This window comes from Geospiza fortis, unplaced genomic scaffold (assembly GCF_000277835.1).
Source record: "Geospiza fortis unplaced genomic scaffold, GeoFor_1.0 scaffold134, whole genome shotgun sequence".
Lineage (NCBI taxonomy): Eukaryota > Metazoa > Chordata > Aves > Passeriformes > Thraupidae > Geospiza > Geospiza fortis.
The window spans coordinates 1,577,573-1,599,995 of NW_005054396.1; the positions used below are offsets into that span (position 1 = coordinate 1,577,573).

A 22,423-nucleotide genomic window follows, 5' to 3' on the forward strand; every position below is an offset into this window, starting at 1 on the left:
GCTCTGACTCATATTTTGCATAGTTATTTTTACCTTTTCAAATGTTCCTTAACTGTTCATATTACCCTGGGCAAATCCCCCAGGGATAATTTTCATTTGCATGCAGACTTTGATGGTGTTATTAAGCAATCACTTTCTGTACTAAGTCATTATTAAAAGTAATACCACAGAGCCTCAAAAACACATTAATGGTGCCAAACAATCCACATTTCAGTGCTAGATTTATGGAAAGGGGAAAGCACAAGGTCTCATATCATTCAGTGGATGCTGCTCTATAGCTCTGTAGCAGCAGCAGGCTTGATCAGAAAATATCAGAGCCAAATTCAGAGCCCTTATCTGTTGTCAGCCTTATTCCTTTAAATGCTCTTTTTTGGTTTTGGTTTGTTGTTTGTTTTTTTTTTTAACCTGCCTACTTTCTACTTGTTTTTCCCCTTGGATTTACCCTTTTCCTCTGGCCTTGGCAAGAAAGCCTGTCTGCAGTCTTCCAGTATACACAAGCTGGGCTGGTTCTGGGAAGGAGGGTCAGCCTTCCCCTCTGTAATCACTGTTTTATGGCTTTCACTGGAGGTGTTAATGCAGATCAAATGGAAAACAGTCCAGCATGAGCGTTACAGCTTCTCATGCTGCCCTGCATACGGTCCCAATCGTTAATTCTGATTATAAGACCTAAAGGTAATTCTGTTTGCTCTCCTAATGCATTGCAGCTCTCCCGGTGGTCCAGTGTCTCTTTTCTCCAATTCCCATCTTGATCAATTGTTTGCAAATAATTAAGCTTTTAAGAGATAATGGTAGGAGCTAATGTACACAACAAAGTAAAGGTCTCAAGTCACTGTTTATTGAACAGTTTGCCTTGATATCCCAAAGTGAACCAGAGTAATAGGTGGACTTGTCAGCTGGAGTCACTGCAGTGGTTTTAGTATTTCTTCCTTATATATTTATATGTTTAGTAAAATTATAGAATATCTCAAGTTGGACAAGACCCATAAGGACCAAATCCAACTTTATCCTCTTCATACAACTACCTTAAACTTAACCATTTGACTAAGATATATATTTTATACATATTCATACAAATATAATATTATCTATACACGCTATATATATATATATATCCATATCTTTGTGCATTTGTCTATATTCCTTCAAACAGCCATTATTAGAAAGCTTTCAGAAGACAGTAGTCATTCTTGTGTTGGTGGGGTAAAGACCAACAGCAACAGTTTTGATTGAATTTCCTATTCCTTCATAAAATGGCAGTTCTCAGGGTTTCCCCCTTTCTCTCTGTTGCAATGTGATGTCTGCCTTTGCCTGTAGCACAGGCCTTCCAAGCCCTGTGGGTGGGAATGCAACAAGGCTTTGAATGTTTTTATAGCAACCTAGCCTGTGGCATGCTGATTCTTTGTCAAGTCATTTCTATTATTTTATTTTATTTTTAGTCTACAAAGGAACAATTCATATGAAAGCTTATATAATAGTGTTGCTTAGTGTTTAAGATTACCTTAAACCACACCGAATCATAGTTAAAAAGCCTGCCGCATTGTGACCCTTTAGCTAAGAGGGATTAGCTGTGTGAAATCCCAGGCTGTCATGTGATTATGGCAATTACAGATTTATCATGAAATTAAAAGTTTATGCTGTATGAGGATATGAAAAAAAAATCAGATGACCTTAGACATACCACAATTTGAGGAATTTGTAGTTTGGGACTTTTAAAGCAATTATTTTTACGGTGACAATATTATTTTGATGGCTAATTTTATCCAGTCTTGTCTATTAAAAAAAAAATGTCCAGAACAATTGAAAATTGCTTAATGGAGACAGACTTCTCAATTCCAATAGCTAGAGGCTGTCTAGTAATTATTGCTTGCTGCATGAAATTAGACACAGTTTGTTCAATTACTTAAAATTAGATCACATGTAAGGTGGCAAAGCAAAATAAGAAAAAAAAAAGAATAATTCTGTCCTCGCTTGATAGCAAAGTAATGAAATGAGAAGTAAGCTGTAAAGATGAAAATGTTACAAATCATCTCTGTAGGGTTTGGAGTTTTTTCATTGAAGGGAAGAAAAATGTGTTCAGATAGATGGACATGAGTATCACTGTCTGGATGAATGTGTGTAGAAGGCAGACAGTAAAATACATGCTGCATTTTGCATGTGTAAAATGCAAATTGCCCATAAAAAGAAGACATTTCTATCCCTCTGTTTTTTACTTTACAATTTCTGGAGCTGTTTCATGTACACAAGCTGTTTCATGTAATTTAAAATAAAAGGATGGTCTAGAGGTGTGCAGGTCATCTGTGAGCTTCCTGTCAAGAGAACAGTACTTTTAAAATAATTGAAAATTCCTCAACATTTTTGGGTGAGAAAAGATAAAAAGTCTCTTTTGAAGCTGATGGCCATAGTGGTGGGCTTTGAAACTGATATATTGAGTTAAGAGAAGTTGCTGAAATTCAAAGAAAAATCCCTCTTTGGTAATGTGAGGTGATACTTGCATGTAACATAGCCATGAGAAGTCAGACTATGCTGTTTACAAAAATATGTAAAATCTGCCAAATAGCTATAATACCAATAAGATTGTGGGATTTTATGAGGTTTTAAATTCTTAAGCTTTGCAAAGTTTCAGTTTCAGTTTCATGTAATATTACGCTGAAGAATACATCCAGAGAATAAGGGAATTTTTTGGGGAAAAAAAATGGATGAATGTGTAACAGTGTAAATACTTTGTGACAACCAGCTGCTAAATAGTGTTGGGATAGGACTAACCAGTTATATCAAGTGATCTTTATTGAAATGCTACTAAGCACCTTGCAGCAGTCCGGGTCTGACTTAGATATGTGCTGAGACCTGGGCATCCAGGTTAGGAGCTGAACCAGTTCCTCAAAACAGGACTTCTCCTTTAAACTGTTACATTTGCAGTATTTGGCCATTCTATTTTGTGGCAGTGACATTTTTGCATAGATGGGAAGGACAGAAATGATATTTTTACATTTCAGACTTCGTTGTGGTTTTTGCTGTTGATTTATTAAGCAATCTGTATTCATGCAGAAGCGAATTTTCTGAGAAAGCAAATCAAGTTCTCACAAGAAACTTATGATTGAATTATAACATTATCTTCAATTAAAGGAGTATTTATTTTCTGTCTCTTAGGATTAGCTCAGCACAGCTATGCTAATGTCAGGCAAAAATGTGCTGATTGTTGACCTTGCATTGGCCTGTGTTCAAAACACAGGCATTTGTTTATGTTCAGGATGCTGATCTTACTTGCAAATTATTTTGGGACACTGGCAAGTTTTGCCTTCACTATCTCAGAAAACATCAGTGTGTTTTAGTTTTACAGAGAAGCTCTTTATCACATTCTTTGTTGTTCAGTTAAAAACAGAGAAAAGAAAATAAAAATAGATTATTTGACTCTAATCAGTCATTTGAGACAAGTACAAAAAATTTTCAGCTAATGCAACAAATATCCTTCTCAAGTATCAAGGTACTGTCAGTATCCTAAGCAGTTATTTCTCCACTTCACTAATCTTTATAATTAGCTTGTCTTTTACTGCCATTAATTAAGTGATGTGGTAGCCCATTAATAATTATAAAAGAGTGACACACCTCAGCATTTTCACCTTTCAATAACAGATGTCACGCTTCTGTTTTGGTTTGGTTTGTATTTTTTTTAATTTAAAATAAAAGGTAGGCAAACAAAAGCACATTGTTTTAAATGTTTGTATTTATTTTGGTGTCTTATAGCACCCTTACCCTTCAGAAGAGCAGAAAAAGCAGTTGGCACAAGACACAGGGCTCACTATACTTCAAGTGAACAATTGGTAAGTAATTTTCCTTAGTGTTTCTATATGGCCACTGGCACCCTCTGGCTATTCCTTTGGGGACACACCTTGCCCTTGTTGTTTCCCTCCCCAAAAGTTTATTGATACAAAAGGGATATAACCAGGTGAGTGGTTTCAGGTGTAGAGGGTATGAGGTTTGCTACTGTATTTTATTTTCCCATCATTTGGGCAGATCTCAGTGCGTTCACATCTGATACCAGTCCTCTTTCTGGCTGAGTTTATCTGTTCTTCAATAGGAGGGCACATCCATTTGCAGGACATTGGTCTTGGAAGAGGTTGAGATGTCAGGGGCAAAACAGGGACAATTGGTCCCATTTCTGCTGAGCATATTGTTATTTGGGGCTGCTGTCATGATTTTTATAGCATAGAGAGGTTTTTCATTTTGACTGACACCCTTGAATCTCTTTATCAGTTTGTTTTCAAAATCCAGTTTATGAATAAACTTTGAGGACAATCTGGTTCTTTGCTGCTGAAGTACAGTGTGGAGCAACTGTATTTATTTGTTCCAGCTAAGGGTTGGTGGAGCCCCTGGTCTGTTATCGTAGTGATTCATTTGAAGGAAGTCAGGATCTGTGCTGTTTCTGCAGTGGATTTTGGGTTGCTAACTGCTCAGGGTGTGGTGAAGGCAACCGGTGAAAATTACCCGTGATTTAAGAATCATGCAGCAGCAAACCTCTTTTAAAAAAAGTTTGATTTATTACCCTTTGATACTGCATCAAAATGTGGGTTCCTCCCACTATCCCAGAACAAGTGTCATACTTGAAGTGTACTGCAATCTAATACCTTGTAAAACTAAGTGTATCTAATTAATTGTCCTAATATATTTAGATTAGTGTTTATGGTGGGAAACCTTATCCTCTTTGAAGTAATACCCAGAAAATGGTCAAGGCAAACAGCAAGCCTGCTGGGGAAAAGGGAGGGAGGAATACCAGTTTGCAGACAAAAGTTGGTTGGTTGGGTTTTTTTTTTCCTGTTCAATAAGTGTCAGAGATTAATATTACTGAAGCTCTGATTACATGGCCTAATCCATTTTAGTGAATAAATTTGGTCTTGATGTCCATTGCACCTACATTAACAAACCCTCCTCTCTTAGAGAGCGTAGGAGCCTATGGGAGAGATTTCAGATATATTAAACCCCATTACAGAAAATGTAATTTCTGTCAATATAATCCCATGTATTCTTCAATTTAGTACTTTAGAGATAACAAGCTACTTACAATATATTTGCCTTTGGAGGATTAATTTACAAAGTGCACTATCTGGGAGACGCAGGCAGGCTCACATAAGCATAGCTTGTAAGGGTTATCAATTTCTGTGACCCCACAGCAGCCCTGGGAGATCAATTTTTTGAAACCCTTTAAGATGCTGAATAAAGGAAAATACAAAATACTTAGTGTATATTAAGTATGCTTCAAACATACTTAATTTAAAATGGAGGAATAAAAGGCATAAAACATAAAATTTACGTGTTACAAGGTAGTGCAACCCACAGTATTTTGGCTCAACCAGAAGAAATTTAGTGTTTACTTCAACTTTACATTCTCAAGCCTCTCTCCAGGTGTTACCCTAATTTGTAGGTTTGTCCTTCAGTTTCAGTCTCAATGGGCACTGAGAAGCTGTGGGTACTCATCAGGGTCTTGTTTAACGATGGGAGGGAGAGCGGGTGTGTTGCTCCTGCGGGGTCTGGGAGTGCAGGATTCAACATGGACAAATGTGTCAGTTTGGGATGGTCTGTCAAAAGAAATCTTTCAAGATGATGAACATAGGATGGATTCAACTAAAGGTGGTGGAATTTCTCCAGAGTGACCTTCAGTAGGTTTTCTTTCAGTTTTTTTTCCAGGGTGTTTTTCAGTACCCGTCTCTCTTCGAATATGAGGAGTTTTTATTTTGGCTTTGTGTCAGGTGTGTTCTTAAAAGTTCCTTATGTGCAAAGAAAAAAAAAAAAAAGAGGTCAAAGAACATTATAACTGAAGTCTTGTGGATGTAGGGCAGACTTCCTCTACTTGAGCTATTTCTGTAATTCTTCTGTGGTGTTACAATTGTATAAATTACTGAGACAATTCTCCTTCTCTCCCCTGAGACACAACAATTTAACACTATGGAGGCAGTGGGGCTTTCTTAAATCACAGGTGGTGGGCAGAGATGCCAAAATATGGCAGTGCAGCCCCTGCTCTTTGTAATGGATGCTAAGGAGCAAGGAGACTGTGAAGCTGTTGCTGAGTGCGCAGGTTGCACGGGGAATACCCAGCCATGAGGTGACCAGAGAGCTACTCATCCCCTCTCAAATCCTGGGGGCTATGGAGCAACCTTCTCAAACATTTTGCTGGATCTCTTTTCTTCTAAAGCAATGTGCACAAGAAACTCTTCCTACCTTAATGTTTTGCTGCAGGGAAGAGCTAACATATAATTTCTGGTTAGTTTTGCCCTTCTTAGGCAGGCTCATAAGTCATTCAGCCAGAACTCACAAAAAAAATTTGCCTTCCTCCTTAGATTCTTCCAAACTTGTTAACACACATGTACATTTTTGTATTAATGATGAGTCATTGTAAATCACTGTTGCAGAGATTAAATAAAATGCTGAAGGGCAGGCTGGGTGCAGATCAGTCATAAATTATTGGCAGCAACACAGCATGTGGGAATACATGAAATGTGCATGAAAAACATAAACTCATGTCTGGTAGCATGGTCGTTAGCCCAGACTGGGAATGCTGGATTTTCTGGCTGGAATTAGAAGTTTGCCACAGACCAGTCAGTGAAGAGAGCATTTGTTTTCTGGAGACTGAAAGCATTTAAACAATTTTTTTGTCATATTTTGAATGCCTTTTCAGTATGTGCTGGTTACATGCTTCAGTTTTGTGCTGTAATGAAAAAAAATGTTGATTTTCACATATGGGCTGTCCTGGTGCTGGGGCTCCCTAGGCTGATACACATAACCCCTGTTGATGTGGAGGAGTCACAGGAATGGGGTGATGATGTGAGATGTGTCAGAAAATATATCCATGAAAGGGCACATGTCTTTAAAAATACCACAGTCCTTTCACCATGACCCTTTTCATTGGGTTATTTTATTTTTTTAACCAATTAAATAATCCACACGGAGGATTTTTCCCTTTTTTCCCCTCACATGACAACTTTACTTGTGAATCACCAGCATTGCCTTCTAGGACCATCTTTTTGCCTCAGTCAGATGTTTCTGTTGTGGAAGAGGGAGCCCTTACCCTGCTGCAAAATAAAAATAAATCTGTGGAAGGTAGGAAGATAGCAGAGTTCAAATGCCAGTAGTCTAAATGAATCATTCAGGTCTCTGTCATATCTGTTGTTTAACCCCGCAGCAGTTTAGCGTTCCAAGCACAGTAACATGAGCAAGAAGGGGCACTTGTATGATGCCTATATGGACGTGGTGGAGACCTGAATGGGTACAGGTTAATAAGGTGCTTTTCCCAGGTGATAAAGACAATGAATTGAAATATCCAGGTGTGATCCAATCACTTCTTACCTCAGCTGAGAGCCAGTCAGGCTATATTGAACAATCTATACAGTTTTCTTGTTTACTACATCCCAGCTGAATCCCTTCCCATTAAGAGCTAATGGTAAATAATTACTGGTGGTAGTCTACGAAGAAGAGAGAGCAATTCTAATCAAGGGCTGCATTAGGTGTCAGATGCTTGTTTATGTTTTAGAAAAGTCTTGGTGCACACAGATAAGATGTTTGTATACTTGTAGAATAATGTGCCTATATAACCTCCCTATATGTGCATGTCTTAATGTGATTGTCTCTGTAAATAGCATTGCATCCAACTGCATTAAAATGATAAAAAAAAATAAAAATTGAGAATTCAAATCCTTAAAGGTCCAGCCTTTATTAGGTGTTTCCATTCTGCTTTTTCCAAGTACCCTTGTGCTAGCTAGGGCACAGCCCAGACAATGCTGGAGCAGCTAGTCAATATTTTATCTTGCCCTCATTCTTCTGTGCTTCGTTCGTTGAGCTGTATTCAAACCGTGCTTGAAGATGGAATTAATAATTACTGCTGGGCTTTCCTGTGGCACTCACTTACTGCTGTAATACCCGAGTCTTTCCCTGACCTCCATGTGCCTATACATGCATACAAGGTTTGGGTCTGCATGGTATTTTTACAGTTACCCCACAAAGAGAAAGAAAAATGTTGTCCTGGTTCACAGGAGAAGTGAGGCTCATAGAAGTCCAGGTCACAAGTTTTGGGCTGGTCTGGGACTGTGAGGTGACTCAGAATTATAGCAATTTGTTCTCATTTAGGGTCTGACAATCATTGAAACTTCATGTTTCATGGAAACTCCAAGTTTTGAGTGCCTTGGTGTCTTACATTGCCAGTGTCCACTGTTGTGTATGGAGAAGTGAGAAATCAGTAACTTACGACGAAAGTTTTGTGTTCAATTATTTACTCAGTAGCTCTCGATCAGTCCAAGGAAGCAGCAGAGCTGAACCCTCTTCTCCAGGGCAGTATTTGGCTATATGAACCAAGACTGGCTTGCTTTTCTTCCTGCCTGAGTCATTCAACTTTGTCAAAGATTATTTCCTGTAGAGATAGATTTTTTTATTTTATAATACCCTGACCTGTTCTTATAACAGACATAATTGTCATTGGGATGCTTGAGGCATTGAGCCCTATCAAAAATGGGAGCATGAGCTGGTAACTGAACTGTGATGAAATACATTAAAGCCTAGGGTGCAAGCAACTCTAGTAATATGGTGTCCTAACTCTTGAGTTCTTGATTTTGTGTTCTTGGCTTCTTTAAATGTCATTTTTGTATATAATTTCCTAGGCTTGCAAAAAACCTCAGAACAAACCCCAACCAAACATATCAGAAGAAAGTATCAAATAATGTGATAAAAAAATTTCCCTAATGTTATTCTTGGAGTCAGATGAAGTGGATTTTACTGAAACCCTGTAAGAAAGACATTTCAAAAAGGCTTCAAGACCAGCCCAAAGATGAGTGTGGAAAATTAGAGATGGACTTGGGATAGGAAGAGCTGACCACCTTACTGTATGTAGCACAGCCAGCGCAGAGCATAGAAACAGAAATCATTTATTACTCTTTTAGTCCCCTCACAACTCTCCTCCAGCAGGAAATTTCCTTCTGCCTCCATTTCTTTGCTTCTGGGTAAGACTAGTGGTAGAGCTTTGCTGCAGCAGTTGCATAGGGCAGAGGAGGAAATGCTTTGCCATGGCATGGGCAGACAGAGTGATGTGGTGGGGACAGGAGAATTCTGCACTTCTCACGGGGGAGAGCTCCCCAGAACCCAGCTATGGATGGGGAGCACCACTGGGAAGGGTGTCCTTTCCATCTGCTCATCCTGGCTTGCAGATGGTGGGGTTAAGGATGGAGCAGATGGGGGAATGCAGATTGGGAGGTGCAGATGGAGAGGTGCAGATGGGGCACACGCAGAAAGCCCCTGCCTGCCCCTCCACAGAGGGGCAGGGGAAAGAGAAATGGCCTCACAACTCTCCACCTTTTGGGAAACAGTCCCAGGCCCCTCTTTTCCCTCTGTGTTTTTTTATATCATAGCATGCCAAAGGTTTGGTGCGTCTGAAGCACACCCAAACAAACACCCCCAAATCCAACTGATACTGTTGTCTGGTGTTTCCCATGTGTTTAGCCCCATTCCAGACCCCTGGAGGGGACAGAACAGCTCCTTCCTGGGGCTGGGCATTTAGCGTAGACATCATCTTTGCTTGATTCCCTCACTGAGGGTGATATTCACCCTGAGCAAAAGGCCAGCACATGACCAGTGCACCACTTTAGTCCCACTTAAGCACTATTTTTAGGGTGTAAGTGGGGGAGGAGGCCAGCAGGGAGGGAGCATAGCAAAAGCAGGTGCTGGTCCTATATGCAGGGTTAGATTTTCACCCCTGTTGCCCACCAAATTGTAGACTACAATAAACAGGGAAGATATTTGGTTTGCCAAGCAGATCGCACACAGGGATTTTTAGTCCTTGGAGAATAAAATATCTGCTTATTTTCAGATGTATCTATTACTGCTTTTGTTGCAGTAAACAGATTAAATGAGAAAAGGTCAAGATGCAATTTCAATCTGTGTAAGAACATAACAAATACTTTTCTCAGTAATCAGATATAGTAAATACAAGTACTTATTTACTTGTAAATGTTAAAACATTCACAAATTATCCTCTCAACTTCAGCAATACGAACTTAACCATCAGATTTTGGAGAAAATTTACTTTTTTCCTCTATGTTATTCTAGAATATGTATACAGTTGTTATTTAAACACTGTTTTGTTAATGGGAATACATGCAAAAGCAGGAAAAAATAGGAAAAAGAAAAAGTATATATTTTGGGTTTGACAAATAAATATTGTTTTATATTCTAGAGAATAAGATGGTAGGTGTTTGCAGAATGAAAATCATCCCCCTCCAAGAAAACCCCCTCAAAACACCAAGAAAACTATTTGTAAAAGTATCTTGCTGGGTGAATTGTTACATCATTTGAGCAGTTCAGAATGTGTGAGGTAAATTAGCTGTTCTAAATGTACCATGTGCTGGATTTTTCAAGCAGATTTTTGCATTTAGGTTTTCACTAAGTCTTAGCTAATTGTTATGCCTTTCACCTTGAATGCCAATTGTAATAATAATATTACATCTGTAGTCTATTTCTCTGTTCTTAAATTACAGCAATCAGGAATACTCACTAGGTAAAATCCTGTATAGTTACTCATAAGAAAATATTGAAATCAGATGAAAAAATAATGTTTAGCTTGCATATTGCCTTAGACAGCCCTGGAGAGCTGCCAGGCAGTCAAGGTATTATTAGAAAAGCTGAGCAAATAGCTTGCAGGGGGAAGAGCTGTGAATGTAAAGCCGTCAGGTACTGGGGGATCACCGGATTTTAGGCTGGAATTTCCTTTTTTAGTTCAGTAAAGCCATTTTAAAGTACAGCACAGTGGTTCAAATGTGTGGGGTTTGGGTTTGGTGAATCAATTTAAGAAGCAGTGGTACAGTTTTGCCTTGGGTGTTTTCCAAAGCGGTCGGGTGCTCAGAGGAGGTAAGTAAAGAGTTTTCTTGGGGAAATGCTCCTCTTGGCTCCGGGACTTCAGGCGGAGAAGATGGAGACCTAATAGACCCTGCGTTTCTTGTTCAGTCCAGACTTGTCAGTTTCCACACCCCCCAAACTGCCCTAAAACAAGGGTCATCCCATTCAGGAGCACCAAGGAAGATGTTTCTAACCATTGCTCTGACAGCCCCTGGATTCAGACTGGGAAAAAACAGCAAAGGAAACCCCATTTATTTCTAAAGCAAATGTGAAATCATTTGGCCCAAGCTAACAGTGACAAGCTAATTAGTGACACCCTGGGCACTGAGCAAAATAAACCTCAAAAGCTGGTATTATTTTAGTCACATAGATACTTTTTTGAGAGGAAGTAACATTGGTTCCCACTGCAGAGCATCAGACAGTGCAAGCAGAGTTTACCTGCCAATAGTCCTGACTAGCAAGAGGTTAATATGCAGCCAAGAAAAAACTTCTTTTCTCTCTTCTGGGGTGGTCTCATACTCAACAAACTTTTTTTAGTTGGTGCATTAATGTTCGTAACAAATGTGATGTCAGGCGCCAGGGAAATAAGATGGAATAGGACCCATGCAAACATTTTCCACTTGCTCTTTTCTCCTCTCCTGCTCTAGCTTTGCTCTGCAGGATCAGGGTAGGGGTCAGAATGCTTTGCTTGCTTCTTATTATTTAAAAATACTGAGATTCAGGTGTGCACCATCTCAAAACAAGAGTTTGGCTTTATAAAAGTGCCCATTCAGGACACTATTGTGTTGTGGAAATGCTGCATTGGAAGTAAGGGCAGTGCTTTGCACTGTCCTTCCAAATACAGTTCTCAGGTCTTGGTTTCTTTTTAGTGCAAGGAATATTCTTGATATATATTAAAAAAATTACATGCCCTCAATATATGAAAAAAAAAGGAAGACAGAAGGAGAGAGTAGTGGCTTGTCACTGCTTTGCAAGTCAGGCTTTGGTCTATTTTTGTCATAGCTATCTGAAGAGTGTTTACATATAGTTTGCCTTTCTGGTATTTTGTGCTTGCACAGACCTGATCTCCACCTATTTTGTGTCAACAGTTGCTGAGATTGGTGTAGAGTGATTAACCCTCACAAACTGAAACAGCAGCATGTGGAGAAAGGTGCCCTCAGAGACCCTCTCGCACTTAAATCAGACGCTTGCTCCAGGCTGCACCTGGAAACAAACTGCCTGGTTGAAAGCTCAGCCTGAAATAGTAAAAATGGGGCAAATGTTGCCTTTTTCTTGGTTAAATCAATTTTCTCTTATCAAAAATGAGACACAGCCAGAGGGGCAGGGTGAGGATGTGCTTTTGAGGGTGTGTGTTTTGCCCTGCCTACCCTGGAATGATTTTGGTGTAAGTGATGCATGGCTGGCTACACCAGCCTTAGCACCTACCAGCCTTTTCTTTGACTTTTCAAAACTAAAAGAAATGGCAGGAGATGCTGAAAAAACATTGCTTTCACAGTTGTTCAATGAAATCTAGGTCATGTAACAGTTTCATGGGTTATTTTGTTTCCCTTGCCCAGGCACTGTAGTCCTTGTGTCTTTTTTGGCTAGGGATAAAGCTCAATACTAATAGCTGCTTTTGAATTCAGATTTATTCCAGAGATGTCTGACTTCCCACCTGGGTTATAAAGGTGGTTTGAACCATCTGGGGGCTGATCCCTAAGCTTTGTCTGTCCCCTGTCTCACAAATTCTTTTAATCTTCAACATTCCTCTGACTTCCCTGTGTGTGTTTTGTTGGTGTTGTTTTCAGAGGGTGTCTTTTCTTCTGCCCTGAATATAATGCTGTCAGTAGTAGGATTAGAAGCAAAATTAATCACTTCACTTAATGGGAAATTATGTTTAGATAAAGTAGATTACAAAGTAGGCTATTAGTAGTGGTTAGAAAACAATGTTTTGAAGTGGGATGTCTTGGGGCACAGAGAGTTTGTTCAGAAGTATGGGGTTGTTTTTCAGGTTGGCTGTGACTCAGAGCTGTATCTTTTGTGGTTTCTGGGGAGAGAAAAAAAAAGGAAAAAAGAATTCAAACCAGTTTTTCAGGTGCCCACATCACACAAAGTACATCAATGTGCCTGTATTTGTTGTCTTGATTGTGGTGGGGAAGACACAACCACAGGAATAAAGCTTCCCTCAACACCCCAAACCAGTGTCTTGGGGTATAGACCAGAATAATGTCAAAGCTTATTTCATGTGCAAAACACTGGCCCTGTATATTTTCTCTTTAGGGGCCCTGAGAGTGTTTTCTCCCAAAGACACTTGTCAAGTTTGGGTTTGGCCACCTTGGGCTTTGCTTCTCCTTTTCCTGCCAGCTGCAGGAGCTGGTGTGGGGTGACTGGGTGTGGAGTTACTCCATACTCCTTCATTGCTTTTGGGCATGAGGAGGATGAAGGAATTCATCCAGGAGCATAGACAGGTCCTTTCTCACACCCTTCAGTGAGTGGGAACATGTTTAAACCAGCAGCCAGATGTGGAAGCAGCCTCTCTTCTTTTGCTCAGGCTGAAGGACAAGGCACAGCTTCCAACTCCCATGCTGTATGTGGGGTGGACAGGGAGGGAACAGGAAAAAGCTGTTTGGACAAGGCTCACCATCTGATGTATGGAAAAACCTTGGACCTCAAGGAGGACCCCTTGTGTTTAGAACACTCGTATGGCATGAGAAAGCTCAGAGATCATGCAGGCACTTCTCACAAACTCTACATTCCACCAAAAACGAGGTTATGCTGAGTAGATAGAGGACATTAAACTGCTGCAATAGGGAGGAATGTTCTCAAAGAAATAGCCAGTATTTTACTATCTGTTCTCACCCATTCCCAGCTTAATCCCTGCCATCAAATGGGGCCTGGTTTGCTGGTTTGATGTGATCTGCTGAAGAAAAGCTGCTGGGTTGCACTGCTGGTGTGCACCAGATCAGGACCCAAGTTACAGAGTCCAGGGAAGCTCTCCTGAAGGATCAGATGGGAAGTTGATGTTCAGACCCTTCTTGGAGCTGTGCAAAAAACACCGAGCTGGGAGATGTGCATCTCAGCCTGGGCTGCTCTCAAAGCTCTCAGGGAGCCTGCACACCCTCTGTTACAAGTGTTTTTGTGGGAGTCAGGATTTTGTCTGCCAGCATGTTGTCTGCGCAACCACTTTGTAGGGGCCAGTGCTGTTCTAGGCAGGAGTTAGAGCAGCCTTAGTGCTGCTCTACTACATGAATCCTTGCCATATTCCTTAAAGGCTAATTGTGGCACATGGAGATCAGCAAAGTACAGCTGCGCTGGGATTTAGGAGCAGGGAAGAGACGGGAGGTCAGCTCTGCTGGCGCTTTGCCATGTAAAGATTTCCCCTTACATCATCTGGCTGCTGAGGGCGAGTTTACATCTGCTTTGCACCCCGAGGGAATTGTGGTGTCAGGGAATGAGGTTGCTGAGAGTTCTCCCCAGTGCAGCCAAGACCTGCAACACTGTTCTGACTCCCTGGCATCGTTGGGGAGATGCCTGGATACTGGATCTGGAAATGTTCCACGTTGGCTAAGCTTTTTTAGGAGGAGGAGGAGAAGGAGAGCATACCAGAAAGGCCAACAGCAGCTCACCTGTGATGTAGAAGAGCACAGGAGATGGGCAGAGGAGGAAAACTTGTCTCCAGGAATCCCTTCCCCAGGCACAATTGCTCTTCACTCCTCCCCAGCAAGTCCCTTCCGTAATTTTCATTCAGAACTAGCCAAATAAATAGAAATAGGCCTCAGCTCCATCCTGCTGGAGAACAGGCAAAATTTTGCAAACCAGAATTGTTTGCTGCCCAGCTCTCTCCTAGAAAGACTCCTCAAGAAGCTCTGCAGAGAGATGGAGCTAAGGGAGCTTTTGGGACAAGAGAGAAGCAGGGCCAGGAGCTTGAGTGTCCCACCTCAATAGAAAGCCACCAACCATCCCTTCTGTGTCCAGAGGACAGGCCACCACCAGGGTCACTGCTACCCCAAGGCAATTACCATGTCTGCGTTTTGCTTTAAATCGAAAGGGGGTGGGGTTACTTTAGAAATGAGGGAGAAATTCTTCCCTGTGAGGGTGTTGAGGCACTGGAACAGTTGCCAAGCTCCCATGCTTAAGGGCTCAGGAGAAGGGGAGGTGGCCAAAGGTGGAGCTGGTGCGTGCTGGGCCAGCCAAAATGTAGGGCATAGCCAGCTCTCTTACAAGGAGCACATACCTGATCTCATCTCTCTGCTTTCTATTTTTGCCCTCGATATGCTCCCTGCATTAGCAGGCTTGGTTTGGATAGAGATTTGATAGCACTCTCCTGTTTGAGAGCAACTTTTCTGAATGCACAACATGAATCCATTGGTGGGGTCACATAGTAATGCTTGAAGTCAGAAGCTATTTTTAAAACTAAATTGCAGAACCACATATGGCTTTCATTAGTGCTTTACATCAAATTTGTCAGCTAATTAGTGGTTTTTCATCACTAGTTTTTGCATAGTATTTTATTTAATTCACTCTCCAATATTGTCTTGCGATACCCCTCAGCCCTATATACAGTCCCTGGCACTGGTGCTGTGCCAGCAGAGGAGGAAGGAAGAGGAGAGGAGAGCTTGCAGGAGACCTCTCTGATGCTCCTGATGGATGGGCTCTCTGTCTTTGGAGTATATTCCAATATTACGTGTCTGGAGTGGGCGGTGAGCAGCCCTCATACTCTCTTCCCTCCCTACCTCCATTTAGTGTTGTAAATGATGTATTGCAGTCCTGAACTGTCTTTGGTGAGGAGGAGGAGGAGGAGAAGAAACCAAGAAAAGTTGCCAAACATGATTTCATAAGGTTTGACTTTAAATTGAACAAAGTTTTTTGAGTGTCTTGGATTTTTTTTTCTTTAAAAATAAAGGGAGTACAGAGAGCATGGATCGCTAATGACTGCTAGTTACGGGTCATTAAGCTCACTAACTGACTTCAGGATCAGAACTTTCTAATAATGGCAGTAAGCACTCTTTTAACATTTATTTCTCATTTTAGGGATAGGGAGATGTGATTACCATTTGAAAGTCTGCAGTTATTTTTTCTGTTCATAATTACAGAGGCAGCTTGCTATTTTCAAGGCTGTTTTTAAAACATTTGAAAGTATTCGGTGAAATAATTTCTTGTTGGTATGGGTTTTTTTTCCTTTCCTTTAACTGACTCTTTTAAAAATCTCTGGAAAACAAACAGAGAAAAAAATGAAAATATGTTAAAATAAGGAATAAAGCAGTTACTGAAGTGTAATAATCTTGGTTTATAGCATGCTTTCCATTTAAATTGGTTTTATTAGAGATAAACCTGTTAAGCGTTGAGGAATTAAGTGCTGAATAGAGAATGTTGTTTTGCTGCTGTATAAATGAAGGATCCCACTTGCAGAAAAGAGTGAAACTGGTTTTACTAGTGAATTATTTGCCAGTTTGAAGTGCTATGTTTACTTTGGCATCTGTTATAAAAATGATGATTTGTTTGTTGTCAAGAGGGATACTGGTTTTCTTCAGAGTGGCATGAGAGATTTTAGCACTGGGGTTTGTAGGTAATGTGGGCTTTCTCATTCTTCTTACGCCTGGTTTGCTAGAAGGAGCTCAAGGAGAAAATGAGGCAGAGAGATTTTCGGGAATTTCTTGGCTCTGCCAGTGAAACGCAGACTTCTGACATGCAGTGCTTTGGGACAATATTGAGAGGGAGCAGCCTATGACTCCAAGTAGCAGAAGTCAGTAATGGTGTGAAGCTCTCCTCATTTTGGAGGGCTGGGGACGGAGAAAAATTCAATAGACCGCAAAGTCTCGGCATCTCCTTTCAGACAGCTGGTCCTGGAAAATTTCATTCAAAGACTGCAAATTGGAAGTCCCCACAATCGCTCTGTCGATTCTTGAGCAAAGGTGACTTTGGAAATTCGTGACAGCAGAGGAAGGTCTTGTTTTATTCACTCAACAGAAGTGAAATACAAGGGGAAGGGAGAAAGAACAGATCTGTGCGGAAAATGTCACTTGGGCTGTAACCTGAGCCTTAGCGAGCTGTGCCTTTTGGAGGGTTTGGTGACCCTCTGAAAATCCTTGCTCTCTGGCTGCTATTATTGTAGCCAATTTCCAACTAAAATAAGTCTTTTGTCATCACTAGCCATGCAGCTTCTTGCTGAGAAGAAACAAAACTTGTGCGTGGCAGTGAGGGCGGCCAAGCTGAAGGTCAGAGTGCAGAGGCAGATTGCTGCATCCCTGGGGCTGGGGCTGGAACTCACCCGTGGGACCAGCCATGCACCAACCAGGGAGTCTGCCCGTGACCTCTGCAGACAGACCCCAGGCGAGAAGCCTAAGAGAAAACATCCTAGTAAACTGCAAATGGGAGAAAATAGGGTTTCTTCCTCCCCTTTAGGTTTATGCAGGTGGAATTGCTGGGTTTTTCTTGCTTTTTCAGACTTTCAGACATGGCAGAAAGTGCAATCCCATGTGTCTGAAAAGAACAAGGAAAAGTTAACTTGAAAAAATTAGGAAATACTTCAAACTTCTGTGTTTGCCCAACTGTTCAAATGTTTTCTCCATGCCAGATCCTTCCCTTCACAAAACAAAACAACAAAAGAAAAAATCCTCTAAAAAAATGGAGGAAGAAAAAAAAAAAGGCAGCCCAAGGCATCACTTTGCTGAGTGCAACTTGTACACTGAGGGATGTTATGTTGTTGTGCCACTATTGATCCAACCCTTTTGAGGCAAAAAACTCAAGCCAAAAAATCCCCTTCCTCATCAGAGCAAAGATACGATGACACAGAGCACGGGTGTGGAGAAAAATACTTCATGCAAGCCTTTGAGCCTGATTGGCTCTTTACTCACATGAGTAAGGCTATACATCTGTCTTAAGTTTTATGCTAAATTGTATTTTGATAATACTCCATCTCAGTAGTAGTTAGTATGCAAATACCTTTTTTAGGTCCTAATTTCTCTGAAGTTTTAAAGATTAGAGTGATTTAGAATTTCTTTCTCTTAAGATAGGTGAATATGAACATTTAGCAAAAGGGGAAGGGAGATTATTCCTGTTAGCTTTTCTGTTCCATTGTTTTTGCTGATGTACAAATCAGCCTGGCACTTTGGAAATTCAAAGAGTGATCAAAAGATCCTGACTGTTCTCTCAAAGAAAAAAACTAAGAGTATGAAGAAATTAACCACATGCCAGTATATTTCTGCAGCAACAGCTAATTTGCAGTTTTGCTTGCAAGAAGTTCTCAAATGTGATTTATAAACATCACAGCCTGTATTGTGCTCTCTCAAGGCAAGCTACGTTAATTGTTTTAATCTGATAGGTTCTTACAAATTCTAGGTTTGGGATGCAGGAAGAAACTTGAAAGTGAATACTTTCTTCTTTTTTTTTTCTTTTTTTTTTTAATGCTCAGTGGTTTGGAGTCTACTATAATGCAAAGTAAAGCGTTGTGTTACAAAGGCAGGGAGGATGGGACAGAAGGTTAAAGGGCATCCTGGAAACAAACAGCTGGACCAGTTTATTTAAACAGATACAAGGATGGGGAGCTGACCTCCGTTTGACTTCTAGTGGGAGGAGCAAGAATGTCATTTTATTACTTTGCCCAGAAGGAAAATGTTCTTGTGTCTGAATTCCCCCCAAAGACATCCAAACACTGAGCTGTTTGGCAGAATTGCTACTTATAGAAAATACTTGCACGAATGCGTAGGAAGAAGATAACTGTTAAGTACCTGTGTGTAAAATGTTCTTAAAGCAGATATCCCAAACCATAGTGTGGGGCAAACAGGTGAGATTATGTTTTACCATAGGCACATCTTGTGGGTAATTATTGGCAAACTCTAGTATATAGTTTATTCTAGGATATTAGTATATGAACAATACTATATATAGTACAGTTTATTATTTTGAGGCACCCCTCTATCTTAAAAGTGCTTGTAGTTTGGAGGAGAAGGAAGAAAAAATCGTGAAGTTGAGGTTGTACATGCCTAATGTTGCTCAGCATTTATGTGGGGTAAAAGTTATTTCAGTGACCAGTCACTCTCACAGCTACCTCTCTCCTCCTGCCACACTACCAGGTCCTAGTAGTGAGGCAGGAGAAGGATGGAGAAAACACAGCAAGAGCCTTGCCAGACTCACAAAAAGAAATGGCTGAGGCACTAGGGTTTTGTGGTGTTGTTTTATTTCGAAGAGTTACTGTGAAAATTGCTTTCTGCAAATGCAGATTACAGATATTAAACAATTTTCTAATTGGTCATGGAGCTAAGGCAGCTAATGGGGGAAAAAAAGCAGGTTTTTTTTAATTGCTTTTTTCACATGGTGTTTGTGCTACACCTGTGCTTATAATGAGAAAGGAAAATTAGTCTAACCTTCTGCTCACATGATTCTAATTTTCATGGTTTGTACAAGATAATGATAAACTGATTTGCAACACTGTTTGCTGGAGTCGAGAGGGGGTGTTTATTGGAAACGTGTAGAAAAAATTGATCCAATACTGTTGCTGACAAAACATGACCTAGTTCAGGTGTAAGGTTTCCAGACTGGCTCCCAGGTTTGGTGCCTTTGAGCCTGTTTCATCAAGACAGGTTTGATAAAGACTCAACATCTTGATTAATTTTTGCAGGAGTTTGGGTAATGGGTGTCAGTGGGGAATGGGAGATAGGAGGAGTCTGAAGTCACTGTGCTGGTCTTTGATGAGGGCAAAAGAAACAGCATGGGGCAGTGGTTTGCTATTCTTCTCCCCTCTACTGAAGGCAAATGGGTGGGCAGAGCTGATTCCCGTGGAAAGATCCTGGTGGCTTTATCTCTGTGGTAGGAGAGCTCCTGCTAAGCCACCCCAAGCAAAGGCAATGAAAACAAGCACCAACTATTCCCTTGTGGACTTTTCTATTCCATTTCACAAGTGTGCTATTATTTAGCCCACACTCACACTTCTTCCTTTACTAGTAAATATTGTGGCATACATATTTTTATTATTCTTTTTCTCTCTCACAAAGAGCGCAAAGTCTGGTTATGCAGCTTTGCCATGACTAAGTCTCAATGTAGATTTTTTCCAAATGGATTTTAAGTAAACTTTCTGCTGAATGAAACCTCAAGAGAGATTCTTCAAGTGGTCTTAATTCAGACAGTTCCCAGCCATGGTTCCCAGCCTCCTGATTTCAGCACCATGAGGAGACCAGGGTACTTGTGATCTATCCCCTTCTTCTGTTTTTCTCCAAATTATTTTGAATATTTCCAAATAAGCATTGCAGGACTAACTGAGACAAAGAGCTACAAAAACACAAAGAGTGGGCTGCAGATAGCTATTTTTAAAAATGACTGTACCTCCTTTTTTTTGTTATTTCCAAAGATCTTCTTTTCATTGTTTGGGGGGGAATTTTCAGTAGTCCAGTAATTACAGTTTAACAAGATGTTTGCTGTAAATGGTCAGGCCTAGCTGGAGAAAACAGGATTATAAATTCAATTACTGTAAAGCTATGACCTCGCCTTGACCCCCTCAGACTTTGCATAAAGAGAGGGAGGGGGGGAAAAGCCCACCAAGAAATGGCTAGGAGGAATGCATGGCTCTGAAGTCCCCAGCAGTGTGACTTAGTGGTGATAAAAGTCCAGACGTTCCCTCATTTGATGGGGTTCTGCCATCACAGTTCATTATCTTAATAGTGGGCATTAAAAGGGAATTAGGTTTGCAAGAGGTAGGGACAGGTTTTGATAAAGAAAAAAATTGGAAAAAGAAGTCAGAGGACATAAGGCAGAAATGACACTAATGAGGGGGGAGGTAGCAGATGCCCTCATGAGCATCTCACCGGCTTCACACATTTTTGGTTTTTTGGTGCCCCATTCTGTATTGAGAAGGGCGTTGCTGGCATTGTTTCCTGAAAACTCAGCTAATTCCCCCATGAAAAGATGAAATGGAAGTGTCCGACTGTGGTAAAAAGCAGGCAAACATAAATCAGCTTGGAAACCCCAAGGTTGTGCTCTCAAAGGTCATCCGGGTTAGAGGTTTAGCAGTATTTGCATCCCCATGCAGCCTGATGGAGAGCACCACAGTAAGGCGAGAGGGCTTGGGGATGGGTGGAAGACATCCCTTCCCTAACCATTTGCTTTCCTCTTTTTTCTTGCAGGTTTATTAATGCTAGAAGAAGAATAGTTCAGCCCATGATAGACCAGTCCAATCGAGCAGGCAAGTCCCCAGTAGTAACTGTATTCAAGCCACACAGGCAAAAACCATCCTCTAGCCATTCACCAGGAGATCCAGTACCTGGTAAATAAGTGAGCAGTGAATGCTGGGAGTGACTGACAATTAAAATACAAGCAACTTTCTTTCATTATGACTAATAATTTTGGAAAAAAAAGACATTGAAAATTCAAAAAGGGAAAGTAAAATGTTCCGTTCCATGACCAGACTTTCTGAACATGATCCAAATTATTCTTGTATTTTTTTAGTCATTGTTTGGAGTTTTCCTTCCCAGCTTTTTCTGCTCCTGTGACCACTCCCTGGTGCATGGCTTGGTGTGGAATTGCTGTAAACTTTATTACCTGTCAAAAGGGCAAAGGGGTCAGAATCACTTGTGGGACTCAGTAAAGTTCAAAGACATACAATGAGGTAGAGCTTTATGTGCTTTAATAACCTAAGCCAGCTTACTTCTGAAGCCAGCTTTTAATGTACAGTGAAAACCTCCAGTTCAGGTAGTGGTAGTTGTATAGGGTTGTTTTGTCCCTTGGCTCTTCTTTTGGAATTGCTGAGCATTTGCTGTTTACTTTGGAGGTATTTATTTCTATTTTTTTAAAAGACTTTACATTTCCACACGTTGGTTCTATTTGGGGTCTTGTCTCGTGGATCTCTGCGGGTATTTACCATCAAGGATTATCATAGCCCATTACTCCCAGTTGGTTTTGTTTTCTGAGTCTCCCTGCCAAACTCTCCAAATCCATTGTTGTCCAAGATGCCTTTGGGCCACACTTCCTCTTCAAGTACATTTGATTATTCGTCATTAGACATAAATATCTGGCATGGACATGTTCAGGTCCTGCCCTTTGAAGGCACAAGGGTGTAATTTAACACACTGAGATTTCAGTGTGACTATTCCAGCCATAAAATCCGGTTCCTATACAGGTTTTTGCATTGACGTCAGCAGCAGCAGCAGCAGCTGGAGCCGGGGCTCCTCATGTCTCAAGATTTCAGTTTGCTAACTTCGTTTCCAAACTTACAGAAGAACATCAGGCCAAAACCAAGTACGCCTGTTAGTCCAATAGCTAAATTCACACAGTAGATGTTTTCCCCTCTTTTTAGAGCTGGCATCATTAGCCCATGGGTTGGGAGGATTGTGTCCCGATGCCGTGAGAAGAGGTAACCATATTGGCTGTTGCTAAAAATAAATGTTCTGCACCTTTGCAGTAAGTCAAGGAACACCCTATAACCCCGATGGGCAGCCAATGGGAGGTTTTGTGATGGACGGCCAGCAGCACATGGGCATCCGAGCACCAGGTAAGCCCCTGGGCAGCATCGCCCACTCACGGGTGACCTCGGTCGCACCACAACAGGTAAACACACCTCCGCCCTCTGCCGCCGTCCCTGCTGACTGCT

General features: G+C 41.0%; 1 protein-coding gene across 1 annotated transcript in view; it reads left to right on the forward strand.

Moving 5' to 3' along the window:
• Positions 1-22,423, forward strand: part of MEIS1 (Meis homeobox 1) — a 106,247-nt gene that overhangs the window by 79,528 nt on the left and 4,296 nt on the right. Inside the window, exons 9-11 of the mRNA XM_031060949.1 lie at positions 3,742-3,818; positions 20,961-21,019; positions 22,235-22,324. Of these exons, the coding sequence (XP_030916809.1) occupies positions 3,742-3,818; positions 20,961-21,019; positions 22,235-22,324 (226 nt within the window). The remainder of the gene's footprint in view (positions 1-3,741; positions 3,819-20,960; positions 21,020-22,234; positions 22,325-22,423) is intronic.